At 41.1% G+C, this 18855-nt stretch overlaps 1 protein-coding gene across 2 annotated transcripts in view; it reads left to right on the top strand.

Annotated features, from left to right (window-relative positions):
- Gxylt1 (glucoside xylosyltransferase 1) overlaps positions 1-7659 on the top strand; it is a 37184-nt gene extending 29525 nt beyond the window's left edge. For both annotated transcript variants that reach the window (XM_070039130.1, XM_070039123.1), the window contains one exon: positions 1136-7659. In XM_070039130.1, coding sequence (XP_069895231.1) covers positions 1136-1297 — 162 coding nt within the window. In that variant the 3' untranslated portion in view covers positions 1298-7659. The remainder of the gene's footprint in view (positions 1-1135) is intronic.
- The last annotated feature ends 11196 nt before the right edge of the window (positions 7660-18855 follow it).

Below are 18855 nucleotides of genomic sequence, written 5' to 3'. Positions count from 1 at the left end.
TCAACACTCAGGTTTTGCTGGATACTGAACTGCTCTTCTGCTGTATTTTTCATACAACTTCAGCTGTTTGAAAATTCCTGAGTGCCTAATTGTGATCATCACAGCCTTACAATTTACTTACTCCCAGTTTTAACTAACAGCCTTAGTTATAAAGTAGGACCTTCCAAAAGGTTTGTGTGACAATGAACTGTGTGAGAATGGCTTGTCTGAGGAGTTGACCTCTGCCCCAGCTGTCAGGCTGATGAATACCAGGTCCCAAAGGAAAGGAGCAGTCAGGTAAAGGCACAGCCTCCAACAAAGCATGCAAGTTTGTTCTTGCAGTGTTTTAGAAGAGAAAGATCTCACACCAGAGTAGGGTGGCACATGCCTGTAATCTCATCATTTAGGAGGTGAGGATAGGAGAATCATGATGTTTGGAGGCCTACTTCTTAAGAATTGGTTTTGTTTTTATCTCAGAAAACATCTCATATCAAGAGACTCCATGTGCCTGTCTGTGTATGTACCAGTCCTCAGGCTTGAACTCAGGGCCTCGGTGGTATCTCTGAGCTTTTTTGTTCAAGTCTAGCACTCTATCACTTGAGCCACAGCTCCACATCTAGCTTTTTTGATGGTTATTTGGAGATAAAAGACTCACAGACTTTACTGCCCGGGTTGGCTTTAAACCATGATCCTCAGATCTCAGCCTCCTGAGTAGCTAGGGTTATAGGCATTTGCTACGGGCACCTGGCACTCTTGGAAGACTGGCTTCCTACAAAGTATCTGCAGGAAGTATCCCATAGGGTCCCTTGCAGCTCTCAGTTTCAGATTATGAGTTTCTTTTGTGATTTAGCATTTTCCACTGACTTTCAAGTGAAGTGGCCTGTCTGTGTTGGTACTGAGGCTTACTTAGCTTTTTTGCTTAAGGCTAGGGCTCTACCACTTGAGCCATACCTCCACTTCTGGCGTTTTTTTTTAATGATAGTTAATTGGAGATAAGAGTCTCACAGACTTTTCTACCCAAGCTATCTTCAAATTGTGATTTTTTTGAGCATTTTATTTTTAGATATTAAATGGAGATCGTTAATACTAAACTGATTGAAGAAATCATTTAGGTAATTTTTATATGTTTCTTTGCCTTTTTGTTTTCTTTCTCTAGTGTTCTTTTGAAGATGATGATGTTCGTTCCTTATTAGAGCCTTTAGAACTGGAACTACAGAAGACAGTGCATACATACTGTGGGAAAATTTACAGAGTGTTTATCAAACAACTAGCGAAGAGCATAAGAGAACGCTATGACAGACCTCGAGAGGAAAGGTGACTCTGGTGGCTGCTAAATTCAGTGGCTAAAACAGTAAAGTGTCAGAGGACAAATGGGAAGGAGTATTCTTGGATGAAGTATTTAGCATGAGATTGTTTATCTTCTGAGTAATCTTATTTTCCTGAAGAAGTTAACAGAGCAGTCTATTCATGTAATGAAGAATAAGTTAAAATCTGGGTCTCCAACCAGAAGACATTTGATCTCTGATATTTGTAGCATGACTTCCTGTCATTCCAGTGTTGAAAACATTGAGAGGTTGTAGCCTGTAGCTGTGTGGGCTCCTACTCTTGAGTGAGTAAGAGCGGTGTGTGTGTATGGATGGAGAAAATGTACCTCATACACAATGGAGACATTCAAACTGTGAGTATAGCAATAATGATGTCAGCACTAACCTCACTTTACACATGTGGGAAAAAGTTGTTTACAGGAGCAGAAAAGTTCTGTTTTCAAGAAATGTGATATAACCAATGTAACCATTGACAATCTGTGTGTACCCTTATACATTTCATCTCTCTTCTACGATATTTTTGTGACAATCGTGTTTAAATTTATTTTTAGATTTTAAGTAAGCTGCACATTAAAAAAAAATTGAGCTGTATGAGAAGAGAAACAGGTAAACACTTTGAGGCATACGTGTGTGTGTGTGTGTGTGTGTGTGTGTGTGTGTGTGTGTGTGTTGAGAAATACAATGTTTTCATTTTGTGTGTGTGTGTGTGTGTGTGTGTGTGTGTGTTGAGAAATACAATGTTTTCATTTTGTATGTGTCAAACTGTCTTGCCAAAACACAGCTCTAGGATATTTTGGGACTTTGTTTCTAAATCACTATAAGTGAAAAAATTTAAAAATTTTGCTGGGCATTCTGGAAGCAAACTATACTGTGTTGATAATAAAGTGAGAAGCCCTAGTGGGAATGGGAAATGCAATGGACCAAAAGCATAGCTAAGTACTTCTGTGACCAGAAAGTTTAATTTTGCCAGCATAGAAAAAAGAGGTCCATTTAGACTTTTCTTCTACCTCAAAATGGCTTTATAAGACATTTTTTGAAGAAGCAAATATATAGAGCTTTACTTCAAGTTAGACATCTTCAGTGGATGCTTGGATCAAGAAGTCTTTTACACAGAATTATAGTTGTTTTGATTAGGGTAGTGTGCATACCTTCTTAGGTGTTTTTTTTGGTTGTTGGTCTTGGGGCTTGAACTCTAGGCCTGGGCGCTATCCCTGAGCTTCTTTTGCTTGAGGCAAGTGCTCTTCCTCTTGAGTCACAGTGCCACTTCTGGCTCTTTTGAGATAAGAGTCTCTCAGATTTTATTGCCCAGGCTGGCATGGGAACCACCATCCTTAGATCTCAGCCTCCTGAGTAGCTAGGTTTACGGGTATGAGCCACCAGCACCTGGCTATCTTCCCTAAAGACAAGTTTTTTACATCTTGAAGATGAGAAAAGGATTACCTGTATTGCCATTCTTAATCTGCGATAGTTCTACATTCTGACTACTTAGCATGTACGCTAGGGCACATGGCTTACCAGTTCTGCATGGCTGCCTTCTTAGTCCATCTTGGCTGTTTAATGCTTAACTGGACAAGAGGAAATCATGAAGTAAAATATCAGTCATGTGAACACTGTAACATCTGGCTTTGTGGGACCCAGTACCCAGTGTGAGCATGGAGTATACAGGATGAAGTGATGAGAGCATGGCACTGTCCTCTGTGTTTCAACCAGGGACAGACTGAGAGAAGCTTTAAAAAGGTAAAGTAGAAGTTGACACCCTTTCCCCCACCAAAAGAGAAGTTAATAACCAGCTTACTATTCTTAAAACAGGTAGGTTAGGAATCAAGAGCTGTATACTCTTGGCACAGTGTTGTAGTGAAATAAGAACTGTTGAAATTTAGTTTGCTCAGTAGAAAATGAGAATCCTTATGGTGTCCCTTGTGAGCAAAAAGTGAGAAGCCTAAAAACTTTAAGTTCATACATACACACACATACATATTCATTCAAATGGTCCATGAATGACAATGACCTCTGCCTGGCTATGTAAGACTGTAAGTAGCTTGCTAAAAAAATAGATGGCCTGAGCTTCACCCTTTGGAGGTACAGTATACTTTGTCTAGGAAGGAGTCCAAAGGAGAGATGGGAAGAGGAAGAGATAAAAAATTACATAAGAGTGGATTGAGGGTATAGCTCAGTGGTAGAGTGCTTGCCTAACATGCTTAAGGCCCTCCTGGGTTCAAACGTCAGCACTGCAAAAATAATAAATAAAATTTAACCAATACCCAGTATCTTACTATATTTGCTGCCTTCTCTTCTTCCTCCTCCCTCCCTTGTTCCCTTTTTTTTTTTTTTTTAAAGAAATACCTTAAAACCTCAGACATCATGTTATTTCACTGGTGTGAATACTTTGTTGGTATTCATGAGGATAAAAGTAGCAACAGTAGGTTGACTCCTTTTGATAGCCAGTCCTTACACAAATTTCCTTGCTTGTTTCAAATATCACATAGATGGTTTATAGAATCAAGGTGCAAATGCAAGCACGTGATGATTATGGTTTTTTAAATAAGCTTAGATAGTTTTGATATCAACTGGTTTGGGACTCATGGATTATTATTTTTTTAACCAAATCTAACATTGAAGTTAGGATGCCACATTTGTTGAAATTAGAGGAGTTAATTGGTGTTAGTGACAAGTTACAAATTTATGACCATAAGATCCCAAAGATTTAATTTTCTCAGTCAGTGATGAGACTCTGCTCTGACGTGATTGCATTGATGGTAGTGTCCATGCTTTAGTCACAGGGCTAAATGCTGCAGTCTCCTTTGTATTGTAGGTCAGTTCATACTGTCCCACCATGTACATTGTAGATGAGCCAAAAGACCCCTCTGGTCTCTTCAGACTGAGCTAATTGATCATTTTATCATAAATCAGGTTATGGTAAAGGCTGTCTACTGTTTTACATAAGATTAATGTTATCAACAGAATGTTTCTTAATAGTGAATTTCCTGAATTTTATCTTTAGACAAGGTAATTTCCTTGTGAAGTCTTAAGAAATGCAATTTCCAGAGTTAAGGTTAAATAACAAAATATTGCATGCTTTTTCAGTGTAAGTAGTCTTTCACAGAACATAATGTGCCTATGCATTTTATATAAATTATATTCTTTGTGTGTTAGAACAATTCTGACCTCGGAACTATCTCTGGGCTATAGTATTGCCAAAGTGGAAAGATTTTAAAATGTAGTCAAACTTTATTTGTATGAAGTAGTCATCTTAAAAGAATTGGGAGAATCTCGATTTATATTTTAAGAAAATATATAATTTTATGAAGAGTATTTCATATATATATGTGCATATATATATGGTAACTACATGGTCATTAAGTTATCTCTGGACACCCTTGAGCCTGGAACAACACTGGCCCACTCCTGGCCTCTTCATTTTGCCTTTGGTCAGGTATGGGTGTGGCCACAGGAAGACCAGATTGTGAACCAGATCTGGATTCTTCTCTTGGTTAGAGACCTCAGGCATGTCACGTAACCTTCTCCGTGCCTTAGGTTTTTAAGCACAGTTGGTGTGCCCTTCAAACCCCATCAGAAGATTTGACTCAGCAGAGGAAAGGGACTGGAAAATCCTCCGTGAGGTTCGTCCTGCCACAGCTGCGCTGCTGCTGAGGTTCTCATTTGCCTTGGTGGTCAGTGTCCTCTGGCTGAATGCTTCCTGACGTAGAGCTCCAGGATGAATTTGCTTCTGTTAGGTAAGGGAGAGTTTCCAAGGAAGAGAAAGTAGAGAAGAAAAGAATGGTGTACATGAATAATAACTCAAGAAGGAAAAGAGAGGAAGTGAGATGAGGAGAGGAGAGAGAACAATGGGAGGACGGCAGAAGTGAGAGTAAGAGGAAAGATGAAAAGAAGGTTGAGATAATGGAGAAGCAGAGATGGAGAAGTGGTGTGTGCCTTCTCTAGGCCGACATCTGCCTGCCCACTGCCCAGCGTCAAGAAAGGTGCTGGCTTTCATGCAGTGGGTAACAGAGCTGGCTTTGCTGGATCCACTACTACTAGACTAGGCATGTTTCCAGTCACCCTACTCACTGCTCATTTAGGACAACAACAACCCCACATTTTGTCTTTTTGTTTGGATTCTACTTTGTGATAACATTGTCCTTTAGTCACTCCAAATGTTAGGTTAAGTAAGACTAACCACATCTTCCTGGGAAGAAGATTACTTCATTAGGTCTGAGGGGGAGCCTGCGACTCTGTTCCCCAAATGGTCCTGACAGGAAGTGGGGTTTGGGAATCACTGCCCCCTCCAGAGGCAGACGGCATAGTAGATGGTGTGTGCTTGCTCTTAGGAGGGATGCTTTGGGCTGTGCTGTCAAGACTGGATACAGAAGTTCATGGTAGACACATGAAAGGAAAGCCACAGAAGATACTGTTCATTTGGGTTTTGTTGTTGTTGCTGTTGTTTTGTTTTGGATGCTTATATTGAAAGTAATACTGTAGTTGCGATCAGAACCTCTTTGAGATTATTTCAGAGAGACCACTTCTTAAAAACAATGTTGGTTTCATAGAGTAGAGAAGAAAAGCAGGGGTGTAATACGTCAGGTGTGGGGCCAGTTTATCCATTTATTAAACTCAGTTTTAAACTTCTTAAAGTAATAATTGCCTTATTGCATTTGAATATTTAATAAAAGTAGATTAAAATGATTTATACTATAATAGTTATCGTTTCATACATTGCCAAAGCAACCAATTTGCCTGTTAAAGACAGAACTGTTTTGATGTTTGGTGTTTCTTAGTTGGACATTAAAAATAGGTTTTTAAAAACTAAATTACATAAACTTAAGACAGAAACTAGAAACTGTTACAAGAATTAGAAAGAAAGCTGGATGTAGTAGTGCACACCTGTAATCTCAGTACTTGAGAAGCTGAGACAGGAAGATTTGGGGTTCAAGGCCAAAACCCTGTCTTGAAAAAAAAAAGCATGAAAAGAAGAGACAAGAGCGAGATTAGAAACTAGAAATGTATATGGTGTCATTCAAATAACAAGCAATTACAGAAGTAGGAGAAAACTGAATAGCATGTTGATCTGGACAATGGACAGTCACAGATCAATGTCATACTTGTGTTAGAAAACCTGTCACCTCATGTCTATTAAGTTCTAAGTGTCTGATGAGATTCCTTTCCCTTTGTTTGGTGGCCCGTTGAACTCAGGGCCTGTGCACGCTAGGCAAGCACTCTACTACTTGAGCCACTCCCCCAACCTTTCTAAGGTGATCATTGCTTTAGCATTTTCTGTAATCCTAAATTTTCAAACAAAAATTATCCTTGCTAACAATTTCTGTCTCTACCAGTACTGTGAATACTGTTTGAAGGGTCTGTGTCTGGACATTTTACTATGAAACTTAAGAACCAGTATGGAGCCTTGGATTATATTTAGTTCATATATGCAGTTGGGATGTGTGAGATACAATACCATAGCGAGTCCCTTTAAAAGTTGGTTAAGCCTGGCATTGGTGGCTCATGCCTATAATCCTAGCTACTCAGGAGGCTGAGTTCTGAGGATTGCTGCTTGAACCCAGCCCTAGGAGGAAAGTCCGTGAGACTTTTATCTCCAGTTAACCACCAAAAAGCTTGAAGGAGAGCTGTGGCTCAGGTGGTAGAGTGCTAGCCTTGAGCAAAAGAAGCTCAGGAATAGTACTGAGGCCCGGAGTTCAAGCCCCAAAACCAGCAACCCCCCCCAAAAAATTGATTAAGATAATGCAACAGTGTACAGAGCATTTTAAAACATAAACCCAAATGTGATAGACAGTAGCTGTTTTCAACCTTTGTATGGGGTCTCTTCAGGACATACTGGAATATTGTTTTGTGCAGAAACAATCCAGGGCTTATACTGTTGCAGAAAATGTTATCCATTAAGAATTTAACAGAGCACACAGGCATTATATGCTGACAGTATTTCAGAGCTGGACCCATAGGTTTTGATAGATGCTGTAACAGGATCTGTGAAGGAGATAATAAAAATCTGAAACTGGAAAAGGTTACAGGTGTTTTGCATAAACAGTTAAATATTTCGAGTAGCAGTAGTTCTAAAGCTGCCGACGGGGCTGTGTACACTGTGACATGCCCTTTAACTGCTTGTTACCTTAAATACTATTTTGATTTTGGAATAATGTGAGTCTGTTCCTTCAGTTATTTTGTGTGTGTATGTATTATTTGAAAGTTATTACAGAGTATAAAAATGTAGATTTGGGTCTAACCTGGGAAGAACAGAGAATTATTCCTTCAGTTTAAAGGGATTTGACTCATCTTTCTGGAGAAAGTATGTGTTGCTGTTACTAAACAAACATGTGCTCAATAAATGTTTAATTTTTTCAAATGTATGTGTCTGAATTATTTTAACAGTCATACACAGTTTTAGGAGCAAAGTTCCTAGCGCCGAAACAAATGATGGCAGAGGTGATGTTGATCAAGATGCATTGTACTCATAATCGGACTTGTGGAAGTGAAACCGCCATTGTACCACTATTTAAGACAAAAGAACAATTCTGTCATCTTTAGACCAGGATGCTGGATAATAGGAGTCTTAAGCTGGAGGAAGTTCCCTTCTCACAATGTTAAGCTTGGTCTTCCTTCATGGCTCCAGTGGGCGGGGTAAATTCCAGATGTCAGTGACAAAGAAGTAGAAATAGTTTTGCATGAGCAAGGTTTTGCTTGTCCTCACAGTTACAGCAGTAGCTGTCTTAATCAGTGTGTGTTGGGTGTCGGTTGGCTCACAGCGATGACACTAGCTACTCAAGAGGCTGAGATCTCAAGATCACAGTTCAAAGCCAGCTGAACAAAAAAGTCTGTGAGATTCCTTTTTTTTTTTTTTTTTTGGGTCCGGTCGTGGGGCCTGAACTCTGGGCCTGGGTGCTGTCCCTCAGCTCTTCAGCTCAAGGCTAGCGCTCTACCACTTGAGCCACAGCGCCACTTCCAGCTTTTTTCTTTTTGCTTATGTGGTGCTGAGGAATCAAACCCAGGGCGTTAAGCATGCAAGGAGAGCGCTCTACCACTGAGCCAACTTCCCAGCCCCAAGATTCTTTTTTCTAAGTAACCACTAATGCTAACCTAAGCAAAAAAGCACAGGGACAGCACCCAGGCCTGGGTTCCTGCCCAAGATTAGGGAATTAAAAAAAATTACTTTGTCAAGAGAACAAAGCTCTCCTGATTGGCTGGACCATGAAGAGCTACCTCTAGACTTACAAACTGTCCTTTATTTCAGCATGGATGCTCAGAGGAAGAGAAACTCAAGTTGTAGATAAAGTTGGTGAGTAGGAGGGCCGAGAGATCCTCAGATCTCAGCCTCTTGAGTAGGATTTACAGGTATGATCCACTGACACCTGGCTTAAAATTTTTTTAAATTTTTATCATTAATATGAATTATTTTCTTTAGTAGTACAAAAGAATTAGCGCTCTTTTTTTTTTTTTTTTTCCTATTTACAACCTCAGATGCAGGGAGTCAGGACAGAATATCAAGGCACCCAACTGCACATTTAAGTTCAAGAGGAAGATGAGTGGTAAATCACAGGTTCTGGGATTAGCAATGGAGAAGGCAGAGGTTCTATCACGATACACAGACCCTTAGGTAACTGCCTAATTAGAATAATTGAATGATGGGGCGGTACCTGGGAGGCTGATACCATTTGTCTCATGGATTGGAACTCCCACACTTGCCCACACTGATATCAACTCACTGATAGTTATTGGAAGAAGAGTGAAGGTTTGAGCTGGCTAATCAGGACTGGCCAGTGGGAATACGATTCCACAGAAGGTCTTGCTGCTTTGCATAATACATTATGGAGTGGGCCAATTGATTCCCTGCCTCAGTTTCCTAGTAGTGAATGGTATAAGCACAAGCAACTCCTATCCAGAGAGCCTCTGTTCTCCCTATTTGTGCTTGTCTTAACAGCCCATGACTCAACTCCAGTGTCAGTAGTACTGGTCCCTAATTCTACTTTCCTCACATAAAAGCAAAACGACCTTCATTCCAATATGGCCCTACATTCCATGTAGGACAGTCAGAAAATGGGAGCTCAGAGATGCCAGAACTAACCAGACCACCTGAGCTTTGAACACTTGGTGTGAGTCATTTGTGTGTGTGTGTGTACACATGTACATGCACATGTGTGCATGCTAGTTATAAGGGCTTGAACTCAGGACTTGGATGCTGTATCTGAGTGTTTTTGCTCAAGGCTAGCTCTTCCCTACTTGAGCCATAGCACCACTTCCAAATTTCTCTATTTATGTGGTACTGAGGAATCAAACCTGGGATTTCACTCATGCAAGGCAAGCCCTCTATCACTAAGCCACATTTCCAGCCCCCCCTTTTAAAAAATACAGTTTTGTTATTAAGGTGTACAGAAGGCTTACCATTTCATAAGTCAAATAATGAGTACATTTCTTTGGACAATGTCACCCCTTCCTTTGCTTTCCCCCAGTTTTCCCCTCTATTCCCTGCCCACAAGTTACATAGGTCATCTTCTACATAGTATATACTTAATATCATGGTTACATTTGCTTACCCTTCTTCCCTTTCTGTGCCCCACTTCAGGCTTTTTGATGATTTATTGGAGGTGAGAGTCTCACAGACTTCTCTGCCTGGCTGAGTTTGAACCTCTATCCTAGGATTCCAGGCTTGAGCCAGTATACCACCAGTGAGACACTGTCATATCATTACCATGGTGGTGGCTGAGTTGAATGTTCCCAAAGGAACATTAACATGAAAAGCCACTTTCCTTTGAGGATAGGCTAATGCAAGCTCAGTAACTGCTAATTTTGCAGCTTTTAGGTTAGTGCTTGTCAGTTTGGTTAGCCAGGTCTTACATTTTTGTTTTTGGCACTACTGGAATTTAACCTCAGCCTCATATTTACTAGGTAGGCACTCTACCACTTGAGCTCCAGCCCAAATCTTAGATAGTTTTTTGATTTGGGGTTTTTTGTTTTGTTTTGCTGGTGCTGAGGCTTGAACTCAGGCCCTCACATTCTTGGCTTTTTTTTTTTCTTAAAGCTGGCACTGTACTACTTGAGCCATACCCCAGCCTAGCTTTTTGCTGGTTAATTGGAGATGAGAGTCTCATGAATTTTTCTGCCTTGGCTGGCTTTGAACCAGAATCCTCAGATCTCAGGCTCCTGAGTAGGATTACAGGCGTGAGCCAACAGCTCCTGGTTATGTCAGCAACAGAAAACAAACTAAGTCCATACTTTCCTATAGAAGAGGCTCTTTGCAGAAATTATCTTTGCTCAAACATAGAAAGTGAATATAAAGTTTCATTTCTATGTAAGATAGTCCCAATGAAGGCCTAAGATTTCACACATGTTCTTATTCTATATTGAAGGCATAGGGGTTTTGAGATGTGGCTCACTCAGGTGGTAGACTACCAGCCAATGAATGAATCCTACCCAGTTCAAATCCCGATCTTGGATGAAAAAAAAAAAAAAATGACCCACAATTCTTTATTTCACTAAAAAGAGGGATTATTCCAACAGCTTATTTTCAAACCCTAATTTTTCTGAAGTTTATTATACATAAATTTTATCTGTAAGATACAGTGTGGAAAATGACTCAATGTCAGACAATTCCATTGTATAATATTTATTTAGCTGGTCCCGGGGTGTAAACTTGGCCTGGACGCTGTCTATGGACTCATTTTGCTCAAGGTTAGCGCTCTACCACTTAATTCGCAGTGCCATTTCTGGCTTTGCCAGTGATTACTTGGAGATAAGTGTCTCATTAACTTTCCTGCTTGGGCTGGCTTCAAACCTTAATCCTTGGCTCTCAGCCTGCAGAATAGGTAGGATTACAGGCATGAACCACTGGCACCCTCTGGTGGTTCATTGTATTTTAGAATCAACCATTGACTATCTTCAATTTAAATTACTTCAAATATTCCTTCAGTATACTACTTCAGTGTAATCACTGCCAGACTTATTTTCTCCTCCCTCCTTCCTTCCCTTCCTCCCTTCCTTTCTTCCTTTCTTCCTTCTTTTCTTCCTCCGTAGAACTTAGGCCTCACTCATGCTAGGCTGGTGCACTACCACTGATCCGTACCTTTGGCCCTGATTTTTGCTGGCTCTTTTTAGGAGAGGGCCTCCCTTTCTGTCCAGGCACATCCCTGGACTGTGAGCTGACCACTTAAGGCTTCCCGTTGTTGCTGGGATCACAGATGTGCCCTACCATGTGTAGCTCCGTCTGTGCAGATGGGAGATCTCTCAGACTCTTCTGCTTAGGCTGCCCTGGTGCTACAATTCTAGAATGAGCTTCCAGTGCCTGGCTGAGATTTTCAGTTTGGAGCAACTATATGCTTGTTTTGTGCCTTCTTATTTTGTGTTCTTTATCTGACATTTCCAATTGGAGCCTAGTTTCTTATACTGACTTACACTTCTGTTGCAATGGGTCCACCTGTATCCCTATTTAAACGATTTGTTTTTCCCCTTCCCCTCCACAAATTATACCGACATCAAATACAGTGAAAGCAGGGGTTATACTGTGGGGGAGGGATATACAAAGCAACAAAGAAATAATCTTATAAATGTGTTAGAAACAATCACATGACAGAAAAACATTTCAATACATATCTTAGGGTTCATTTCCCTAACATCAACTTATCTGACCTTTTCTGCTTGACTCAGACATATACTAGATATTGCAAATAGGGAAACCATGGGACCTATGTTTCTTTGGGCCTGGCTTACTTCACTTAATATAAGTTTTTCCACGCCTTTCCATTTCCTAACAAATGGGGCAATGTCATTCTTTTTGATGGAGGCATAGAATTCCATTGTGTATATATACATTTTTTTTTTTTTTTTTTTTTTTGGTTGGTCGTGGGACTTGAACTCTGGGCCTGGGCTCTGTCCCTCAGCTCTTCAGCTCAAGGCGAGCGCTCTACCACTTGAGCTACAGCGCCACTTCCGGTTTTCTGGTGGTTTATTGGAGATAGGAGTCTCACGGTCTCTCCTGCCCGGGCTGGCTTTGAACCGCGATCCTCAGATCTCAGCCTCCTGAGTAGCTAGGATTACAGGCGTGAGCCACCAGCGCCTGGCTATACCACATTTTCTTGATCCATTCATCTACTGAGGAGCATCTGGGTTGGTTCCATATCTTAGCTATGGTAAATAATGCTGCAATAAACATAGTCGTGCTGGTAGCTTTAGTGTGGCCTTGTTTATGAACATTTGGGTAAATGCCCAAAAGTGGGATTGCTGGGTCATAGGGGAGCTCTATGTGGAAACTTTTGAGGAACCTCCATACTGCTTTCCAAAGTGGTTGAACAAGTTTACACTCCCACCAACAATGCAGTAAGGTTCCCTTCTGTCCATATCCCCTCCAGCATCTGTTGTTATTAGAGTTCTTGATTATAGTCATTCTAACTGGGGTGAGGTGGAATCTCAATGTTGTTTTGATTTACATTTCTTTTTTTTTTTTTTTGGGGGGGGTCTGGTCGTGGGGCCTGAACTCTGGGCCTGGGCGCTATCCCTCAGCTCTTCAGTTTAAGGCTAGCGCTCTACCACCGGAGCCATGGCGCCACTTCCGGCTTTTTTCTTTTTGCTTATGTGGTGCTGAGGAATCGAAACCAGGGCCTCAGGCATGCAAGGCAAGCACTCTACCACTGAGCCACCTTCCCAGCCCGATTTGCATTTCTTTTGTGGCTAGAGAGGTTGATCATTTCTTCATGTGTCTATTGGCCATCCTTCTTTCCTCTTCAGAGAAGTTTCTCTTTAAGTCTTTAGCCCATTTATTTATTGGTCAGTTGTTTCTTTGAAGATTTGTTGTTGGGAGATTTAATTTTTTGAGTTCCAGGCATATTTTAGATATGAGACCCTTGTCCGTTGTATGGCTAGTGAAGATCTTCTCCCAATCCGTGGGCTTTCTATTGATCTTGTAGCTATGTCCTTTGCCATGCAGAAGCTCTGCAATTTCATGCAATCCCATTTGTCCAACCTTTCTTTGATTTGTTGTGTTTATGAGTCTCTATTAAGAAAATTTCAGCCTGTGCCAAGGAGACCTAGGGTTTCTCCTATTCCATCCTGTAATGTTTTCAGAGTGTCTGCTTTGACTCCAAGGTCTTTGATCCATTTGGAGTTGATTCTGGTGCAGGGTGAGAGTTTTCTACAAGTAGTTAACCAATTTTGCCAGCACCATTTACTGAAGAGGCTGTCTTTCTTCCATTCTATTTTTTTAAGCTCTCTTATTGAAGATTAGATGGGTATAGGTCTGTAGGTTCATTTCTGGGTTTTCAATTCTATCATGATCTTTATTTTTAAGCACCCTGAATATGGGTTAAGCCCGACACATCTGCATGCACTCTTGGCTCTCTCTCTCCCTCCCTCTCTCTCTTTCTCTCTCTCCCTCCCTCCCTCTTTGTGTCTCTTCCCCTTCTCCCTAATGGTGGATGGACAGCCTTTCCCCAGCTTTTTCTTTAACTGACAGTGAATGTTCTATGTGGGGCTTTAATTCCAAATTTCTTCCTTATGCAAGTTCACAGGCTGTTCCCTGTCCCTAAGCAGCTATTAAAACCCAAAATTTTGGTTAGTAGAAAACAACAACTGCTTTTTCAAGCAAATTGAGCTTTCAATGCTAGCTTACAACTGGGGGCTGCACCTAGCTTTTGTCTGTTTTTTTCATGTGTCAATACTGGGGCTTGAATATTCAGGGACTGGGTACTCTTCTTGAGATTTTTTTGTTTTTCACCATTTATGTTAGGTTTTTTAAGAAGCTGCGGAGTAAGAACACCACCATGCATGTGGTATTCAGGTAAGGGGTAGGTTTATTCATCATTCCAGCTGGCACCAGGCTAGATTGGCACTCCAGGAGGCTGGAAAGAGAGTGCCTGGCCCTCCCCTTGCCTTAGCTAGGGTAGGGAGGGGGGGAGGGGTGGGAGGGGGAGGAGGTGTGGCCAGGTGAAGGGAGGTGGGACCAGGTGGGAGAAAGGTGTGGTCACATCAGATCTAGAGGTGACCTTCCATGTCTTCCAGTTGCCTAGGTAACACATGTGCACACATGCATACATACCATTACTAGGGCTTGAATGCAGGGCTTCATACTCTCATTTGCCCTTCCCCTCAAGGCTGGCACTCGACTTGAGCCATACCTTCTCTTGTAGATTTTTTTTCCTTTTTTTTTCCAGATTATTATTATTTTTTTTTTTTGTTAACTTGAGAGAAGAGTCTCAGGATTTGTCTGCTTGGCTGGCTTCAAATTTGGATCCTCCAATCTCAGCCTCCTGAGTAACTAGGATTACAGATGTGAGCCACTAACACCTGACTTTTCATTAGATTTCTAATATGCAGGAGAGTTGCTCCTACTGAGCCCTTTGGTAAGTACTTGCCCTGCAGATGACCATAACCTGGGCAGGTAATATTGTGCTGTTTTCAGGTGAGACCCAGGGCCCAGGGAGGTGAAAGGACTTGTCAAGAATATGGAGGTCAGTGATGCATTATGCAGTACCACATGCTCAGCCATTCCTCTGCCATTTGGAAAGCTATTTATTTCTTTCGTTTCTGGGAAGCCAAGGTGAATGGCTGCATTATCAAAGTGGTTTGATTCGATGATAACTGCAATAAATTGTTCACATCATTAATTTCAAATTACATTTAATTTTAATACAGTTAGATGATTTATAGTATATACAAGGAAGGACATTTTATAGAGTCAGCATGTCCGGGTAAAATGTCCAAACCCTATGGATTATACTTTGTGCCAATGTTTTTTTTGTTCTGTTTCTAAAAAGTAGGTATCTCAATAGGGAAGTGTATTTGGAAAATTTTTTTTAAATTTTATTTAATTTTATTTGTGAACATACTGTACAGAGGAGTTACAATTACATGGGCAGGATAATGCGTACATTTCTTACCAAGCATTGCAGCCTCCTCCTTTGTTTACCCTTCACATCCCTTCCCAGCCTCCCCCCTCCCCCTCCAATCCCAGTCCTTCTCCTTCCCCCCTCTTCTCCTCCCCTCCCCTCCCCCCCCCCCCCCCCCCCCGCACAGACGTTGTAAAGCTCGTTTTGGACATGACAACTTGTACTTCTCATTGTTGCAACAGGTCCACCTGTATCCTTAATCAACTGGTTTTTCCCCATCTCCTCCATAAGTTATACTGACATCAAATATAGTGAAAGCAGGGGTTATACTGTGGGGGAGGGACATACAAAGCAACAAAGAGATAATCTTATAAATGTGTTAGAAACACATGCATGAAAGAAAAAAACATTAAAATACACATCTAAGGGTTCATTTTCCTGACATCACATTATCTGACCTTTTCCGCTTGACTCATACATATACTAGATATTACAAATGAGGGAAACCATGGGACTTATGTTTCTTTGGGCCTGGCTTACTTCACTTAATATAATTTTTTCCAAGTTTTTCCATTTCCTAACAAATGGGGCAATGTCATTCTTTCTGATGGATGCATAGAATTCCATTGTGTATATATACCACATTTTCTTGATCCATTCATCTACTGAGGGGCATCTGGGTTGGTTCCATATCTTAGCTATGGTAAATAATGCTGCAATAAACATAGTTGTGCTGGTAGCTTTAGTGTGGTCTTGTTTGTAAACATTTGGGTAAATGCCCAAAAGTGGGATTGCTGGGTCATAGGAGAGTTGTATGTGAAGTCTTTTGAGGAACCTCCATACTGCTTTCCAAAGTGGTTGAACAAGTTTACATTCCCACCAACAATGAAGTAAGGTTCCTTTCTGTCCACATCCCCTCCAGCATCTGTTGTTGTTAGAGTTCTTGATTTTTGCTGTTCTAACTGGGGTGAGGTGATATCTCAATGTTGTTTTGATTTGCATTTCTTTTATGGCTAGGGATGTTGAACATTTCTTCATGTGTCTATTGGCCATCCTTCTTTCTTCTTCAGAGAAGTTTCTCTTTAAGTCTTTCGCCCACTTATTTATTGGGCAGTTGTTTCTTTGAGGATTTGTTGTTGGGGGTTTAATTTTTTGAGTTCCAAGTATATTTTAGATATTAGACCCTTGTCCGTTGTATGGCTAGTAAAGATCTTCTCTCAATCCGTGGGCTTTCTATTGATCTTGCTAGCTATGTCATTTGCCCTGCAGAAGCTCTGCAACTTTATGCAATCCCATTTGTCCAACCTTTCTTTGATTTGTTGTGTTTCTGGGTCTCTATTCAGAAAATTTCGGCCTGAGCCAAGGAGACCTAGGGTTTCTCCTATTCCATCCTGTAATGTTTTCAGAGTGTCTGCTTTGAGTTCAAGGTCTTTGATCCATTTGGAGTTGATTCTGGTGCAGGGTGATATATAAGGATCTAGCTTAAGTTTTCTACATGTAGTTAACCAATTTTGCCAGCACCATTTACTGAAGAGGTTGTCTTTCTTCCATTCTATTGTTTTAGCTTCCTTATCGAAGATTAGATGGCTATAGGTCTGTAGGTTCATTTCTGGGTTTTCAATTCTATTCCATTGGTCCTGAGGTCTGTTCTTATGCCAATACCAAGCTGTTTTGATTACTATGGCTTTATAGTAGAGTTTGAAGTTTGGTATTGATATTCCTCCAGCAGTATTCTTTCCATTGAGGAGCGTTTTTGCTATTCGGGTTCTTTTATTGTTCCATATGAATTTTTGGATTGCCTCTTCTATTTCCTTGAAGAATGAGGTTGGAATTTTGATAGGTATTGCGTTGAATTTGTAGATAGCCTTGGGAAGTATTGCCATTTTCACGATGTTAATCTTTCCTATCCAGGAGCATGGGAGTTTTGCCATTTTTTAAGTTCTGTGTTGATTTCCTTTTTTAAGATTTTAAAGTTTTCATCATAGAGGTCCTTCACTTCTTTAGTTAAGTTAATTCCTAGGTATTTTATTTTTTGTGGGGCTATTACAAATGGAGTTGCTTTCCTAATTTCAGCCACACTTTTCTCATTGTTGGCATACAGAAAAGCCATTGATTTTGGGGGGTTAATTTTATAACCTGCTACTTTGCCAAAGTTTTGAATCAGCTTGAGTAATTTGGGAGTGGAGTCTATGGGATTCTTTAAATACAAGATCATGTCATCTGCAAAGAGGGAGAATTTTATTTCTTCTTTCCCTATTTGGATCCCCTTTATGGTATTTGGAAATCTTAACCCAGAAGAGAGGAATATTGAAATTGTTGCTTGCTTTTCTTCTCTTGGCCTTTTTTCTTATGAAAGGTAAGTTTGGGACAGGAGTTGTAGAGTGCTTACATAGTGTATGAGGCCTGTGGGTCTATCCCTAGCACTGCAGAAGAGAGAGAGAAAGAAGGGTGGGTCAGAGAAGGGCAAGATATCTATTGTTTTCATTGAATGTATTATAAAATCATATTATCATTAATTTCTTAATATCAGGAAGATTGGCAAATTTAAAACGTCCTATTTGTGCTGAGCACTGGTGGCTCCTGAAATTCTAGCTACTCAGGATGCTGAGATCTGGAGGATGGAGGTTCAAAACCAGCCTGGGTAGACAAATCTGAGTCTTATCTCCAGTTAACTAGAAAAAAGCCTGAAGTTGAATTATAGCTCAAGTGGTAGAGTGCCAGTCTTGAACAACAGCAAGGCAAGGCTCTGAGTTCAAGCCCCCAGTTCTAGCGCGCGCATGCGTGTACACACACACACACACACACACACGCACGCACGCACGCACGCACGCACGCACGCACACACACACACACACACACACACTGCCCTATCCTTGAAAACCTCTGAAGATTCCAAAGTAAAAACAGCCTGGCTTTGAAAGCATGATTACAGCTTTCAAGTTAAGATTACATTTTAAAAGCTCATGCCTGTAATCCTAGCTACTCAGGCAGCTGTGCTCTGAGGATCGCAGAGCCAGCCCAGGCAGGAAAAGTCCACGAAACTCTTATCTCCAATAAACCATTCAAAAACCGGAAGTGGCGCTGTGGCTCAAGTGGTAGAGCACTCACCTTGAGCTGAAGAGCACAGGACAGCGCCCAAGCAGAGTTCAAGCCCCATGACCAACCAAAAAAAGAAAAAAGATTACACTTTTAGGGCTGGGAATGTGGCTTAGTAGAAGAGTGCTTGCCTAGCATGCATGAAGCCCTATGCATTGTCCCTGAGACTTTTTGCTCAAGGCTAGCACTCTACAATTTTGAACCACAGCGACACTTCTGTTTTATAGGTGGTTAAATGGAGATGAGTCTCATGGCCTTTCTTGTTCAGGCTGACTTTGAACCTAGATCTGTCTCCTCAAGTAGCTAGGATGATGGCTGTGAGCCACTAGCACCTGGCAATTCTTGTACTTTTAATAGTAATTTATTAAAGGGTGTCTACAGGGCTCTGTAGTGCACAGCTGGAGGCAAAACCTGAGTCTGCCTCCCAGGAAACTAGGACCCTTATCACAGGGTGCAGTGGGGTCCCAGGGAGGGGCCTACCTCACCACAGCTTTCCCATCTTCATAGTAACAGTGTGGATCTTATTTTGTTTCTGTTTTTGTTGTTTTGGTTGGTCCTGAGGCTTGAACTCTGAGCTGTCCTTGAGCTCTTCAGCTCAAGGCTAGTGCTCTACTACTTGAGCCACAGCACCACTT

This window comes from Dipodomys merriami, unplaced genomic scaffold, assembly GCF_024711535.1.
Source record: "Dipodomys merriami isolate MVZ:Mamm:240054 unplaced genomic scaffold, mDipMer1.0.p SCAF_10, whole genome shotgun sequence".
Taxonomy (NCBI): domain Eukaryota; kingdom Metazoa; phylum Chordata; class Mammalia; order Rodentia; family Heteromyidae; genus Dipodomys; species Dipodomys merriami.
Note: the sequence above shows the minus strand (reverse complement) of the source record. Positions and strands in the feature narration are given on the sequence as shown.